The following is a 14,830-nucleotide window of genomic DNA, read 5'->3' as shown; positions in this document are numbered from 1 at the left end:
GGTGAGCTCACGCCACGGCCTGCGTGGCCAAGAGAGCCCGGGGATGGTGGGACGTTACCTCAGGGAAGGCCCCAGCTGCCGCCCTGAGGCCCCGCTGATGGGCCTTTACCTCCGGGATGGCCCCCAAGGACCTCCCTGAGGCCCCAGGGATGCGCCTTTACTTCAGGGATGAGCCCCGAGGGCTGCCCTGAGGCCCCGAGGATGGGGCTTTACCTCGGGGATGGCCCCCATGGGTGCGCCGAGGCCCTGATGGTGGGCCTTTACCTCAGGGACGGGCCTTTTCCTCAGGGCTTGCCCCAGGGACGGGCATTTACCTCAGGACTGGCCCCAGCAGTTGCCCTGAGGCCCCTGGGACAGGTCTTTACCTCAGGACTGGCCCCAAGGGCTGTCCTGAAGCCCAGAGGATGGGGCTTTTTTTTCCTGATGGTGGGCGTTTACCTGAGGGACGGGCCTTTTCCTCAGGGCTGGCCCCAGGGACGGGCATTTACCTCAGGACTGGCCCCAGCAGTTGCCCTGAGGCCCCTGGGACAGGTCTTTACCTCAGGACTGGCCCCAAGGGCTGTCCTGAAGCCTTGGGAATGGGCCTTTACCTCAGGACTGGCCCCAGGGACGGGCCTTTACCTCAGGACTGGCCCCAAGGGCTGTCCTGAAGCCTTGGGAATGGGCCTTTACTTCAGGAATGGCCCCAGCAGCCGCCCTGAGACCCTGGGGATGGCCCTGTGCTGCTTTTTCAGTCTCCTGCAGCTCCTTCTCCAGTGCAGGCTGCCATCGGTGCAGGCTGTGTCACTCGTGGAGCAGGGATCTATTTATTTTTTAACAAATTCCCTTATTTACATGCCCTTACACGTGACCCGTGAGGTTTAGCTCCCATTCTCCCATCCCCAGGTCCAAGAGGCTCTGTGCAGGAATTACACTCATACTTTTATCCCTCCCAGCTCAGCCCTGAGCTCCAGCAGCTTCTGTTATCCCTCTACCATCCCCTTTCGCAGCTTGGTCTGTGGCTCTCTGTGCTTCCGCCTGCCTCCATCTTCCAACACATCCCAGAGCACACTGATAATCACATGGCAGTTAGTTTTGATAATTTTCCCTCTAATTCTGCAGCCTTTCACTTTCCCCCAGCTCTGTTTTCTATTTTAAAGCCTGGTAAGTGCTCTTCGGCTCTCTTGTAGGTTATTACTGCGTTCAAGCGTGGAGCCATCTGTGTTTTCAGACAGCCTCCTGTCTGTGTTGTCAGGCACGGGGATCTCCCCCAGTTTTGGGTCGCATCAGGCTGCTTGCATGACTGCTGTCTGAGCTGCCATCTTGAGCTTTCCCAGAGCTCTTTGGGCTTTGAATACACAAAGTTTTGTCGTGTTTTAGGTGCCGTTTCCTCTCTTCTATTATTAATGCACATTAATTATTGCTCTTCTAGATCTTGATCTGTGTAGATACTTGTAAGTTTGTTTTTTTTTTTCTTTTCTCTGCCTTGCGTGGGACCTGCTCGTGTAAAGGTTGGAACTGAGATGAAGGGCAGCCAAGCGCGTGTTTGTGCCCGGGAGGCCAACAGAATTGGAAAGCTTTTTTTTTTTCTCGGATCTTCAATTGGACTGGACCTGCCCTGACTATCAATAATACATGACCTGGGCTTTCTGCACCGAAACTCTGCTAATTGGCTAATTAAAAAGTGAAACGTGCAGAAGGAGCCAACACTTCGCTCACAAGAGACTCTTTCTGCAGCAACACCAAGGCTTAGCGTGTGCTAATGTGATTTATAAAACTGAGCTGGGGGTGAGCTAGGCTCTAGGGTAGTCTCAGGAGCCGAGAGGATGATTTTGCAACCAACCTTCCTGCAGTTGGCTTCTCATTGTGTCTTGCCTTGCTGCTGTATCATCTTTTTTTAGTATTTTCTTCTTTTTTTTAGTATTTTCTTCCTTTTTTCCCCTCTTTGCCTTCTAAAAGGGAAGAACCGTGTGTGATTCGTTGCAGCACTGGGAGATTTGTGGCCAGGAGAGCTGCTGCAGGTTTTGACTCATGTTTCTTCCCTGTGCTTGGTACTGTGCTGCTCCTTTCCTTCATGTTAGCTTTCCTATGAATGGCTTTTTTTGAGAGGAAAGGGATTCTTATTTCGATCATTTGTCACATACCCTGCTTCCCACAGAAAGCACCCATGTCAGGAATGAAAAGTGAGGGAAGAATCTGGGGGAACCCCAAAGGTTTTCCTCCTGGGGTGATCTTCTCTGACAGTAGTCTTTTCCAGGATGTGGCGCGCTCCCTCCAGGCTCCTAGAGCAGACTGAGGCTGTAACGTGTGTTATGATCTTTTTTTTTTTCCCCCCATTTTCCGCAGATCGTGGACACCTTCTTTATCGGTCGCTTTGTCCTCCTGGCTGTGATGAGCCTGGTCTTACTTGGGTGCCTGTTCCTGCTCCTGATTTACCACCTCATGGAGCCGGTGTATGCCAAACCGCTCCATGGCAGCTAGCAGCAACTGGAGGCAGCAATCCCCGCGAAGAGGAAATCCCAATTTCATGGCAATAAACCAGGAAGGGAGACAGGGAGACTGTTCTGGAGGTGAACGTGTCAATTTTTCCGAGCTCAGAAAGAGCTGATGAAGTGTGTTGCTTGCATCCAGCGCTGCGTCTTTCATCTTTAAAAGCAAACTTTGGACTGAGCATGAGCTCCTTCCTCTCCAGGGGGGTTCAAGCCTCTGCAGACTGCAAAGGTGTTTTAACTTCTCTCTTCTTTTCTCTTGTACAGGAGAGTTGAAATTCGTGCGCTTTGTACTACACTTGATTCAATGAATCAAATTGAACCGAGATGGTTTGTTATCGTTATCCACAAGAAGTGGTTTGTTACCATTCCTTTCTCACCTTAGTTTAATAAAACTCTCTGAGAAACCCTCGACTTAGTCTTTATTTATTCTCCAGGAACATCACTTTTTGTCTCTGAAAACCCCCTTTTCCTGTGGCAGATGTGGGGTTTTTTGGAAATGCAGGATGTGGTTGTGGGTTGTTGGGGATGGTCCCTTTGACTGGAGACCTGAGGCTTTGTAGTGGGGAGGGAACAACGTGCAAAATAACGGCAAAACGGGCAAATTGAAATCTCCCCTCCACAAGGATACAGAGGAAAGACAGGTCTTTCCTCCCTGCGCTAAACAATCCTGCCACCCCCTGAAAAAATCCTCTTACTTTTCAAGGATCGTGTTGATACCGGAGTGTTTTTGGTTGGGGTGTCGAAGGCATACAGTTTCTGCTACCCTAAAACATAAAACCTTTGCTCACACTAGCGCACATCACTGGCTGAAGCCAGTAGTTGACCCCAATACCTTTCCTCTTGGGAGAGAAAAAACACTTTTTACGTTTTTAAGCAGCAGTGACGGGGTCAAATCCTATTTATCTCCCTCCGTAGTGATGGTTTATTTTCTTGCATGAAATCTCATAAGGCTTTTAAATTGCTTGCAGGAAAAAAGTGTTTCGGTGGCCCGGAGCATTGTGTGGCAGTTTCAGAGCAGGGAAGCAGCCTTTACCATCCATACTGCGCTGGGGAGAAGTTCCCACAGGTGCCCCAAGGTAGCTGGGTGAGGTGAGTTATGTTACGGCTCGCGTTTTCCGGATCTGGAGGGATGGAGCTGCTCAGCCTTTCATGGTTGAGCGGGCAGCGAATATTGCTGTGAGGTTAAAGCTGACTGCGAGACCGTGCCACAGCCATGAGCTGTGTTCAGGGGCAATACAGCCAAAAACCTGAGGGCAAGAAACTCATAGCTATCATACAGATTAGGTTTTTTTTAGGCTTTTCTTTTATTTCGAATTGAAGATGGTCAACAGTAAATGAAAGAACTGGCCAGCTTCTTCCAGCCCTGTCCTGGCAGCTGTCAGTCACCAACTATCGCTATGAAAGATTAATAAGGCAGAGCTAGCGGGCTCGGAGATGGTGCTTCCCCTGCAGAAAATGCCCCAGCACCCAGGAGTCATAACTCAGTCAGCTAAAAAAGTGTAAGTACATTTCAAAAAAAGGCAGAGGAGAGGTGTCGCTACTTTTCGAGCGATGTAAACGCTAAATCCCTTCCTATCCTGAAGCCTAGGTCCAAGGGAGGCGAACTATCATGTTAAGGAACACGCCGAGCATTTATGCAACACAAGCGCGTTGGGTCTCTTGGTGATTTTGAAGTTACGCCTGAAACAAAATTCATATTTAATTCATCATCTTAATAACATTTAAGAACATGTAGCTAGTCTTGCAGCTCGCTCCAGCTCTGCGCCTGCCGTGTCTTTATTCCCCGTGCTTATGTGAGAGCAGCGGGCTGATTTGGAGAGCCTCGGTGAGGCTGTGGTGGCAAACCATGCCAGCCGGAGACGGTGGCATTTTGCCAGGCTTCAAGTCCAACGAACGGGGAAACTGTGACAAAAGCAGCTGGGGCACTAAAAAAACAGCCCTAAAAGCAGAAATGTGAAGCTTTGTGCTGTAAATAAAGCCAAGATATTTGCTTTTTCTGTCCCCTTAATCCATTTGTAACTAAAATCAGTCAAAAGGCTTATCGTGCGGGGCGTGTTTTGGGGAGATTGGAAAACCGTGCTGCAGGAGGGACACAGTGGCTCCTGCACGAGGAGGCCATTTCAGTGCTTTCCCAAAAATCCCATTAATTGGGGAAAGAGCCCCATGTGCTCTCACCTCCCCCTCCCAAGACATTTCAAGCTCCATCCTCATCGTTCGCCACCCTTGGCAGCGGGGAACAAACAGCTGGATGAACTCAACCCAGGCTCTCTCCGTCTATTTATTTATTCTGGGCAGTTCTGCTCCTCCCCTCGCAGGGGCTTTCCAGACGGTTCCTGTTTATTTTTGGGAAAGGAAAGACCACGTCAAGGAATTGGTATGAGCCGGAGCTGCTTTCCAACTAGCCCCAAATGGTGATTTTTTTGCTGCCGTCCCCCTCCCCAAACCTTCAGTTCCTGGAGGATAACCTCTCGCTAGCACATCTACCTCCGTCTAGCACCCTGATAGTTTTATTTTTTTTTAGTAATTAACGTGTAGCAGGAGGGCGGGTTTGGCTTAAATCCCAACTTCTCAGTCACTGGCAAAGGTGTTGGGAGGTTGGGAGATGTTATAGCCGAGGAGCCCTGCTGTGGCCCAGCTTTCTCCCAAAACTGCGAGCAAATGTTCCCAGCCTTCCTCTTGCAGGGTGGGAGCGCCGGGTGCTCCGTGTCCCAAGGAGCCAGCCCCGTGCAGGTGAAAAATCGTGCTAAATCCCAGTGAGAGAAACCTGCAGTGCCAAAAGAGATGTTTGCGTAAGATATCGTGTGCGCCAGGAGGAGGGCAGCCAAACTGCTTTCAGGTCAAGTGGGAAAACAGCCCTTTTTCTCCCTAAATTCCCTGCCGGGCTCATTAGAAATGACCGACGATGCTCCCGCGCCAGGCATGCCAGTACCAAGCTCCTCACTCACAGGCTCCCGCGACCAGAGGGCAGCTGCTCCCTCCTGCCTGATGCCGGGTGGTGAGCGGTGCTGGAACGGGAATGTCTGCAGGAGAAACTCCTCTCCTTGATTTAAGGTCCCTGAATGACGGCAATTCCTCACGCCTCGTGCCGCGCTCTGCCGGCACTTAATTACCCTCACTGGTAAAAGCTGTTCTCTTATTTCCACCTTGACTTTGCTGACTTCAGCTTCCCTGCTGTTGAATCCCGCTTTGCCTTTGGCTGCTAATTAAAAAGCCCTTCAGCGTTTGCTGGCTGCTCCTTGCATAGGTGATTACGGACCGTGCCCCAGCCACCTCTTCACCTTCACAGCAGCTTGGCGGAACCACGGCCTTCCTCCTCCAAAATATGTGCAACTCCTTCCCAAGCTGCTTCCCGGCAAAGCTCAGCCAAAACGGTGTCGCTGCGGTGGGGGCCATGGTGTCACCTATAGAAAAATACCCAAGCTCTGCTTTTAGCTCCTAATGAGGTCGTTTCAGGCGCGATGTTTTTTCCCCATCCACAGGACAGCAGCGGATGCGTGTTCACGCTCTCCTGGCTTGCACAGCCCCTTCACCGTGATGCTGTGCCGAAGGGGCTCGTGGCGGGGTGAAAAGCAGCAGCACCTTCTCCAGCGGAGGAGGAACGAGACGAGGTGAGTTGCAGGCTCCTCCCGGAGGAGCTCAGCTCGATTTAAACAATCCTTTGGCTGGGGCAAACCCAGGGGATTCCCCCCACCTTCCCTCCCACCCCTCAGTCTCTCAAATCTCAGCGAGATCTGCAGTTTTCTTTGGTGTTTGGCTCCTTATTTTTTATTTTAAGTTTAAAACTGCTGTGGGCCGTCTGCCCTTTCTCCTTGCTCCCAACGGCGCAGCCAAGGCTGCTCAGACTTTCCAAACACGAGCAGGGACACAGCCCAGGCCTAAATTTGTCCCGGAAAAACTATGAGCAGCTGAAAGAACAGGCAGGAGGTGGGGGGAAAAAAAAAAAGGGAAGAAAGAGGGAAAAAGAAAAACAACCTAAACAAACCCCAAACCAACTTGCTTTTGCAATAAGCCTCTGTGTGTGTCAGGGCTTGGGTGATTTTTTTTGCTTGAAAATGTATTTCAAGCCCCACCGTCCTCCTCCACAAGGTGGATGGCAGTTCAGCAAAGTGAAAGCTCGGTCACACGTGCACTGAAACAACAGTTCTCAGCCCAGCGCATGGCATCTCTGCTGGCATCGTTGATCCTTGTACCATCAGAAGGTGCATGTGCCAGGAGCCACGCGGCCTGGGGATGCCGTGGTGTCACCCTTTCATCTCTGCTGAGGACAGACCCTCTTGTGACGCCTCTCCCTATGGCTCCATTGGGGTTTGTCCTGGAGGAGGGGAGGATGTTATTTTCCTGGGAAAAAGGACAATTGAGGATTTTGCTTTTTTCTGCCTGTCCTATCATTTTTCCTGCCTTCTCCCTCAGGGACCTGCAGGCAAACCAGCAAGTGTTCAAGCCTCGTCGAGCATCTCCAGTCAGCGTGGAGGGGACCAAAGGCCGTCGCCATCCAGCCACCTCGAACGCCTGGCTGCTGCTCTCCAAGTTGCCTGTCCCTCCCCATGCCACTCTATCGCCTTGCAGGGGTTTACAGGGAGCTCATCCAACTGGCCAGCAAGTTTTCTTCTCTATTTTTTTTTTCTTTTTTTCCCCTTCGTTGATGAAATCAGCACTTCATAAAATCACATCAGGCCCAGATGTTTTCTCCTCAGGTTAAGATCCAAGGAGGTGAAGTCAATTAGAGTTCAGATTTATACCAGGCGTAAACACAGCCCCTGGCAGCCGGTGCTGCTCTCCCCTGGGCAGAGAGCTGGAGCATGCCTCGGTTGCGATCCCTCGATGGTGAGCAGGCTGGGAAATGCACCCCATGACTTCCAAACACCCTATGCATTCCAGCTTCTTGTGGGTCCCCCCAGTGAGTGCACAGCTGGCTGCACAGCTGGCCCTGGCCTTAATCAGGTGACTCTGCTGGGGCCTCTGAGACCCACCTCTTCCCCCGGGAAGCATGGTCGACAGGCCAGCGGCGCCAGTTTAACCTCCTTGGGGACTCTTCCTAATTAGGAGGTGTCTAACGAAGACTATCAGCTGCCCGCGCTGGACCAAGAGCGGTGTGCGAGTGGCTGTTTGCCATGGCGTGGGGCTGATGCATGGCTATGGGATCTTCTTTTGGGGCTAAATTGTTCAAATTAGGAATCATAATAATCAGGAAAAATGCTGGTTTGGGGTTGAGTTTTGTGGGGTTTTTTTGCAGTGAGATGAGACGAGTAAAACCAGCTTAATTTGGGCTCAGTGAAAAACTGGGGATGTTCTCTATGTAGAATAAGCGGTGCTTTGTTGGTGAGACAGTGCCTTAAGGGATTTGGCACCATCCTCCTGATACGATATCCTGAAATACCAAGCGCTGGGATGGGCTCACAAATGAGAGGAGAAAAGCAAGAAGAGGGGTGCTATCACCGCCTTTAAGTTCACGCAGACCTGGCCGAGCCCTGCCAGGAAATGGCACGGAGTGGCAACACAGGTTTTGCACATTTTTATTAATAAAATAGCCGATGGTGAAGAATTGGCCCAGAAAACCAGTCGGCTGGGGCCCTTGGACTGCTCCTCACCGCTGTCTCCCTCCAAAGGAAACCCACAGTGGCGATACGAGCCCGCAGGGCCGTGCCTGAGGCTGTGCCTCGGCTCTGCCGAGACAAACACGCTCCTGGCGTGCCCCAGCCTCTCTCCTCCCTCCAGGTCTCTTGGCTCAGGGCGGCTCACGGGGGCACGTCAAAACTCCTTAAACCTGCAGGGAGAGAAGCAAGCGGCTGAGCGCAGTGGGTGCCATTTGGCAGGTGTTGGGATCAATGTCAGGTGCCGCAGTGCTGTCGGGAAGATGGAAAGGGAAAGGAAAACCCCAGCCCCATCTGCACCACAAGCCCGGAGAAGAAGCAGGCGCAAGGAGGAGATCCAGCCACCGTTTTGTCTCTGGCTAAAGCTGAAATGTCCCCCTCAAAAAAAATCCCAACGTTTCCACCTTCTCTCTGCAAGCTGCTCCAGAGACAACGCGCTCCCCAAAGCCCTCTAAGGTGTTGCGGTATTTCCACAAACTGAGCCAGCTGCTTGCCCCAGCACAAAACAGACAGATTTTGGTGCAAATGGGGACCATGCCAACCTGGCCAGGACGGTCCTTGCCCCAACCAGCCCTGGCACAAGAGAGCGGAGCCCGACAGCCCTCCACCGGCAGCCGGAGAAGGAGACCTGGGCCGCACTTACCGCAGCGCGAGGCCCAGATTATTGGTGTTTCACCTGCAAACACAAGACATAAAGGACCAAATGTTCGCGGAGGCTCTCCCCCACCGCTGGGAACAGCTGCGACCCCTTCCCCCTTGGTGCTTGCTGGGGGGCTTCGGTGGCAATCAGAGACAGGCCAGTGCTGATTTGGAGATTATTTATACCTTCGCTGCAGTGATTTGGCCACGGATTTGATTAGCGAGCCCGGACTCTGTGTAATCAAGCTCATTAGCACTACGGGTGGGCAATGCAGCCTATAAATTCAGCTGTTTTAAGTGTATTAATCAATGCCAATCAATCGGGCATCTGGGCTAACATCTCGTAAGTCAGCCAGAGACAAGGACGCGCTGCCCGCCCACCCACCCGTCCACACTCTCTTCCCCAGCCATTGCGATTTGATCCTTTGATTCCCAAATCTTGATCTCTGCCCTTAAATTGTCAGCGGAGTGGCTGGTCCTAGGCTGAGCCTGCCAAGCAAAACTCAAAATCAGGGCGAATTAGGCTTGCGTTTGCATTTAATCCTCAGGGCTCAAGCGAAGATACTCACACTGAGCTACTTCCCATCCAGCACTGACTCTGTTAGCTGCACGCTAGAGCTACAAAAACACAAGGACGGTGTGTTTAGCACCAAGAGAGTTTTGTGAGGCGTGGATGGCTAAAATCTCCCGGGTGCTGCCCTGGCTCAAGGTGGAAATGTCTCTTTGTGCCCACAGAAGCGAGACGTCAGGCAGACGGCCTCGCGAAGCCTGACATGATGCCGGCATGGAGATGCAGCAACGACAGCAAGGGATAACAAACATCTTTCTGGAACGGCACCGATGCCGTGTTTTGGCATCGCGAGAGCGGAGGCCACTCCGGGGTGGTACGTACGTACCCTCTCTTCCTTGCCATGTAGCCACACCACCCACGGACCTCTTTGACCACCACACGAGCGAGGAGCTGCAAGAGGAAAGGTGGAGGATCGCTGCGGGGCCGAGGGCACTGCAGCCACCTGCCTCGGTGTAAGCTTTTCCATTACCAGGAGACAAATTTTAAGGCTTTTCCTAGGAAAGATCGCATGAACTAAAACTGTGCGTGGAAGACGTTGTTGGGAAAATCCAAGTGAATGGAGGCAAAGGTTTGGAGTCGATACGGGGCTTTGCAATTTGCCCTGTGCCTGGCTGTCTCCCGAGGACCTGTCTCTACCCTCCGCCAGCGAGTGGGTGGCTAAAAGGGAGCCCTTGAATATCCAGGGTAGCAAAACGAGGGACCTACCAGGCAAGCCAAGACGTCGGCTGCTATCAACATGTAGAAGACGTTATTCCAGCCCGTGGGAGAGATGAGCCCTGCGAGCAGCGGCCCTAGCGCAGCACCTGCGAGGGCAGATGAGCGACATTAGGAAATGCCCTGTTCATGGGGGAGAGGGGGTGGTTCACTGCGGTGCCGGGGCAGGGGGGAAATCAGCGCTTGACATCCCCCAGCATTACACACCTACGGATCCTGTGCCATCAATGATGGCCGTGACAGTAGAAAGGGCTTTGGCGTTTCCTTTGAGAGATTCATGGGTTCCCTGCAGGGACGAAGAAGTAAAAAGTAAGGAGGGAAAGCAGCTTTGGGGTCCGCAGCCGGCACACGACCTAGCATGAGGCTCTTCATGCCCCAGGCAGCAAGTTCCATGTATTGGACCCAGCCATGGATGGGAAGACCAAACTCGGACACTGCCTGCAGCCAAACCATGGCAAAACCTGAACTGCCAACAGCGGGCATCAATCCCAGGTGATTTCCCAGCAAATTTTTCCACTCTGATTGTGCTTAGAGGGAGATGCTGCAAGGCCAAAGCAGGGTCATGCGGCCAAGGTTAAAAAGCAATAGGAAAAAAAGCCATGTTTAAGGGAAGGTGCGGACCGCAGCACGAGGTGTGACAGCCCTGCCCTTCTCCGTTGGGCTTCAGAGGCATTAGAAAACAGAGCTAAAATGCAAAAATCCCAGCAAACATCTCACCGGGAAAGAGGGAGCAGCCTTTGAGTGTGCAAGGGCAGCGTGGCGGGGTCTGAGGTGCACCTCTTACCAAATCTGCCGAAACCGCCGTCGTGATGAGAGCATAAGGCCCGTTAACCAGAGCGCCGCAGACGATCAGCATCGCTGTGAGGAACGAGACGGACACAGAGGTAACCGGGAAGAGGTTAAATCTTTAAGTGCAGGGAGGAGCATGATGTTGGGTCCATCATTCCCAGCCCCTATGTGGACATCGCTGTCCCGCACATCCATCTCCTGCGCATCTCTGTTTTCCCCCGGAGATCCCACCCAGCAGGCAGCGAACCTTCATCCAGCACCACCCTCCCCCAAATTCTGGATCAGGAGCCCAGCTCAAGAGGAGAAATAAAGGCACTTGAGTCCGCAGCATCTCCCATCGCCCCTTCAGTGACAGGAACCGGCTGTGCCGAGGAGCTCCTTACCTATGGATGTGCCGATGCCATTCTGGCCGACATGGTTGTACAGGAACAACTGGAAAAGAGACACGAGATGAACAAGTTATGGCTATTCCAGCTGTTTTCCCAAGCGTTTTCCTTGCAGCAGCACCCCAGGGACAGGATGGAGAAGTTGGGGACCTGAATTATCGCCAGCGCCAAGCTTCGCAGATTCCCCCTCTACGCGGTGTTTGAATAGGAAAGTGCCAGCCGGGACGGGGAGCTGAGCGCGCCCTTGGCTCCACATCCCGCCGTCTGCCTGCCAGATGAAATACCTGGCAGCTGGCAAACAGAGGTGCTGCCGCGATTTATAGCTCGGCGAGGCTCACACGCCTCCCCGCCGGCTGAAGCCAGATGGTAATTTGCCCCACCGGCGCTATCGGGGGACGGGGACGTGATGCGGCCTCTCTGCTTTTCTGCCAGCTTCTTTGGAGGGGAGAGGCTTGCAACCCAGAGCCAGCCAGGCTTGGATTACAGCTAATTAGCCGTGTTTTTGTGGCAGCAAAGCCAAACGAGCTCCGTGCAGGTGCTCGGGAAGGACGTCCCGGCCAAGCACTGGCAGAGCATGAGGCCATCAGCATTGGGGCTTTTGGGTTGCAAGGCAAAGAGACAAAAGCTGGCCCAGCTCGGTGGGACCCCCAAGGCTTTAAGATAGAGAGAGTTATGGCAGGATGGAGGACAAAGAAACCCTAAAGGGTTTTTTTTGGTTTTTTCAGCTGTCAAGGACTCTGCAATCCCTTCCCAGCCCCCAGATCTGGATGTGCACCCCAGGAACATCTCGGCACATGGATCAATCCCAGCTTTCATCTCAGCTGAGCGCGTGACCAGCTTATCCCAGGCGCCTGGGAAGAGGAAGGTGGCCGTGACTCAAAGGAGCCGAAGGAGAGGAAACCCTCGTGACTGGGGTTTTTTTCCCCGCATGACAACGCACCATGGGAGCAGCGATGACCAGCATCACACAGCACGTGGTGGCTCTGCCGCCGCTGTAGTCGGAGATGAGGCCGGCAAAGATCCCCCCTGTAAGAAGGAGTTGCAGGTGTCGGTCACACCACCCCAGCAGCAAAGCTTCACCCTGGCTTAGCCCAAAATCCAAGGGGATGCTGGACCATGATGCTCTTTCATCCCTCAACTTTTGAGCGAGATGCCCTTAAGGTTAAATATAATAATAATATCAGTGTGAAGAGCTTTGATTTATCCCTGCCGCTTTCTGCCTGCAGATGGCTTCCCTACATCTGCACGTAGCTCTGGTCTCCTCCACACTTGCAAAATGTATTATTTATTGAAGAAAAGGAGAGCTTGAGCAAGCAAGACCCAAAGAAAGGTGTTGCGATGGTCACCTGGATGGCAAAATAAAAACGAGGGGCATTTGCTGCCTGCTGAGTGCTATGAATGCTGAATAAACCTCACTGCAGTGCTCTGGGGAAACAGATGGTGTTACCTGTGGAGGGGACATTCAGTCAAGGCCAGGATTGTCCCCAAATCATCCCCGATCCACCCCCTTCACCCAGGTACGTGCCGAACCTAAAATGCCCCCGACGTCAAAGAGGGTCGACAGGTCCCCGGCTTCCTTGGCGCTGAAATGAGCTGTGAGGGAGAGGAGAGGGGTGAGGAGACGCTCCCCTTGCCAGACTAGCTCCCACCTCACCGTCCCCAAAAACTCACCAACGTTCACGATATAGAGGGGCAGCCAGTAAAGGAAGGTGTAGCTCACCAGCTTGGCAAAAAGCAGGCAAAGGGAGAACTCCACCACACCCTGGGAGGAGAGGAGAAGATATCAGAGGAGCCTCCTTCTCTCAACCTTCTTCAGATGGTGTGGTTTGTTTTTTTTTTCCCATTGATGGGATGCTCTGGCTTTGCTCTTTCCTCCATCCCTGTCATGATGCAAGCAGCATCCCACAACTCACGGGTATGCGGAGCGCTCCGAGAAAGCTGATGGCTTCGGGTTCCTCGGCTGGTTCCTTGGGGCCATCGGAACGATTTGCACTGCTCTGGCCTGAGATGCTCAGTGGCCCCTCGTTGGAGGTAACTGCTTCGAGATCTTTCTCATTGGTGGTCGCTCCTCCAGCATCCTCCTCATCAGAGGCCATCTAAAAGCAAGCCAGAAGCATGAGATGTGGCTCTCGTTGCTGGAAGGGGCTGAAACATCAGATTCACTGCCGGGACGTGACCTAGAGGATGCTCACACTGGAATAGCAATGAGCATCCTCTGTGATAACCGAACATCACTCTAATTTCTGATGTTGTGATGTGATGCCACAGTTGGTTTCACTGTAAACTGAGCGACCGCCCAGCCCAGGACAAGCCCATGGGGAATCGATTCAACTCACATGATGCAGAGGCGGACTGCAGCCGACGTCCTCAGGATCTGCAGGGAAAAAGGAGATCCCGTGAGAGCCACTTGTTCTCCCTCCAGCATCTCACGCTGCAGGGGAGAAACATGGGGCTGGGAACCCTCCACGATTGGGCTGCACCTCCAGGTATTCGCTTCACGGCAGCGAAAAACCCTGGTAAAATCCAAAAGGGCTTCCCAAATCTTTCCTAGAAAGATAGGCTGAGAGGAGTGACCAGTACAGGGGCTGAGCCTGCCTGGATGACCCCAAAAGGATGCTGAGCATCCTGTGGTGGTCAGGTCCGCATCCCTGCTTGCCACAAGCTGGAAATAAGTATTTGGGGTTGCCTAAAATGCTTGGAGACGGGCAAGGTGAAAAATTGTGGTCCCGCTGATTTCGAGGTTATGCTGGTCAGTGATCACACCACTTACACTCCACGAGGAAGAAGAAGCAGACGATGCCCATGGCAGCAATGATGATGCCGGGCACGACGAAGGAGAGACCCCAGGCAGAGGAAACCCAGACACCAGCGATGAGTGACCCTAAGATGTTGCCGACGGAGGTGTGCGAGTTCCAGACGCCCATGATCAAACCTCTCCTGGTGGGAACAGAGTCAGGGTTGGTATCACCGGGGTGGGTGCCGGGACCGACGGGAACCAGAACTGGGGTGGGACACGCCGGAGAAACACTCACTTTCCTTTCCCGAACCAGTTCCCGACACACGCCACGACAGAGGGCCAGCCGGTCGTCTGCACCAGCCCATTGCAGACCTGGCAAGAGATTGGCAACATCACGTGGCACTGTCGGGCACCTGGCAAGTACCGGCTTGATCCATGGAGCGCAGCCCCTGTGCCGTTTTGGGGAGCCGGGCTCCAAAATAGCCACCCCCATCCCAAAGCTGTCAAGAAAACATTCGGTTTGGATTTTTTTTTCCCTGCTGGGGCAATGCCGGAGCCGTTTGCATTGTTCCCATGGCTAAATTGGGAGCGGCTGGTGTTGCCAAACCGCCCACCCGCCCTGCTCGGTGAGACGGGCACGCCCGATGGTTTTGGCGTCCACGCCACATGCGACCAGGTTTTGTGGGGAGTGGAAATGCCCAGCATTCTCCCGCTCAGAAACTGGGCCACCCGGATTCCCCAAAAAAATGGGGGGATGAGGCTGTGGCGGTAAAAATCCAGAGCCTGGGCATCCTCCAGTGCGAACGCACCTGCACGACGATGAAGTACCAGAGGACGTGGATGTCCCAGAAGTAGCCGAGGCCGAAGAGCGCAGTGAAGAGCCCGCTCAGCACCATGCCCCCCGACAGGTAGTAGCGCAGGGGAAGGCGCTC

The 14,830-nt window shown here is 53.3% G+C and overlaps 2 protein-coding genes across 2 annotated transcripts in view; one reads left to right on the top strand and one right to left on the bottom strand.

Moving 5' to 3' along the window:
* Positions 1-2,325: 2,325 nt before the first annotated feature.
* On the top strand, positions 2,326-2,460 carry TMEM218 (transmembrane protein 218; the record flags this gene model as incomplete). Its single annotated transcript, XM_009697873.1, has 1 exon — positions 2,326-2,460. A coding segment is annotated over one exon (135 nt), but the record flags the coding sequence as incomplete, so codon positions are not given.
* Positions 2,461-9,276: 6,816 nt separating this feature from the next.
* SLC37A2 (solute carrier family 37 (glucose-6-phosphate transporter), member 2) overlaps positions 9,277-14,830 on the bottom strand; it is a gene marked incomplete at its 5' end in the record, with an annotated part of 5,851 nt that continues 297 nt past the window's right edge. Inside the window, 14 exons of the mRNA XM_009697872.1 lie at positions 9,277-9,319; positions 9,598-9,714; positions 9,967-10,075; positions 10,194-10,272; positions 10,771-10,844; positions 11,159-11,207; positions 12,102-12,187; positions 12,692-12,754; positions 12,833-12,923; positions 13,075-13,239; positions 13,498-13,535; positions 13,932-14,098; positions 14,194-14,270; positions 14,708-14,827. Of these exons, the coding sequence (XP_009696174.1) occupies positions 9,277-9,319; positions 9,598-9,714; positions 9,967-10,075; positions 10,194-10,272; positions 10,771-10,844; positions 11,159-11,207; positions 12,102-12,187; positions 12,692-12,754; positions 12,833-12,923; positions 13,075-13,239; positions 13,498-13,535; positions 13,932-14,098; positions 14,194-14,270; positions 14,708-14,827 (1,278 nt within the window). The remainder of the gene's footprint in view (positions 9,320-9,597; positions 9,715-9,966; positions 10,076-10,193; positions 10,273-10,770; positions 10,845-11,158; positions 11,208-12,101; positions 12,188-12,691; positions 12,755-12,832; positions 12,924-13,074; positions 13,240-13,497; positions 13,536-13,931; positions 14,099-14,193; positions 14,271-14,707; positions 14,828-14,830) is intronic.

The sequence above is a fragment of the Cariama cristata genome, unplaced genomic scaffold, assembly GCF_000690535.1.
Source record: "Cariama cristata isolate BGI_N322 unplaced genomic scaffold, ASM69053v1 scaffold20373, whole genome shotgun sequence".
Classification (NCBI taxonomy): Eukaryota; Metazoa; Chordata; class Aves; order Cariamiformes; family Cariamidae; genus Cariama; species Cariama cristata.
Note: the sequence above shows the minus strand (reverse complement) of the source record. Positions and strands in the feature narration are given on the sequence as shown.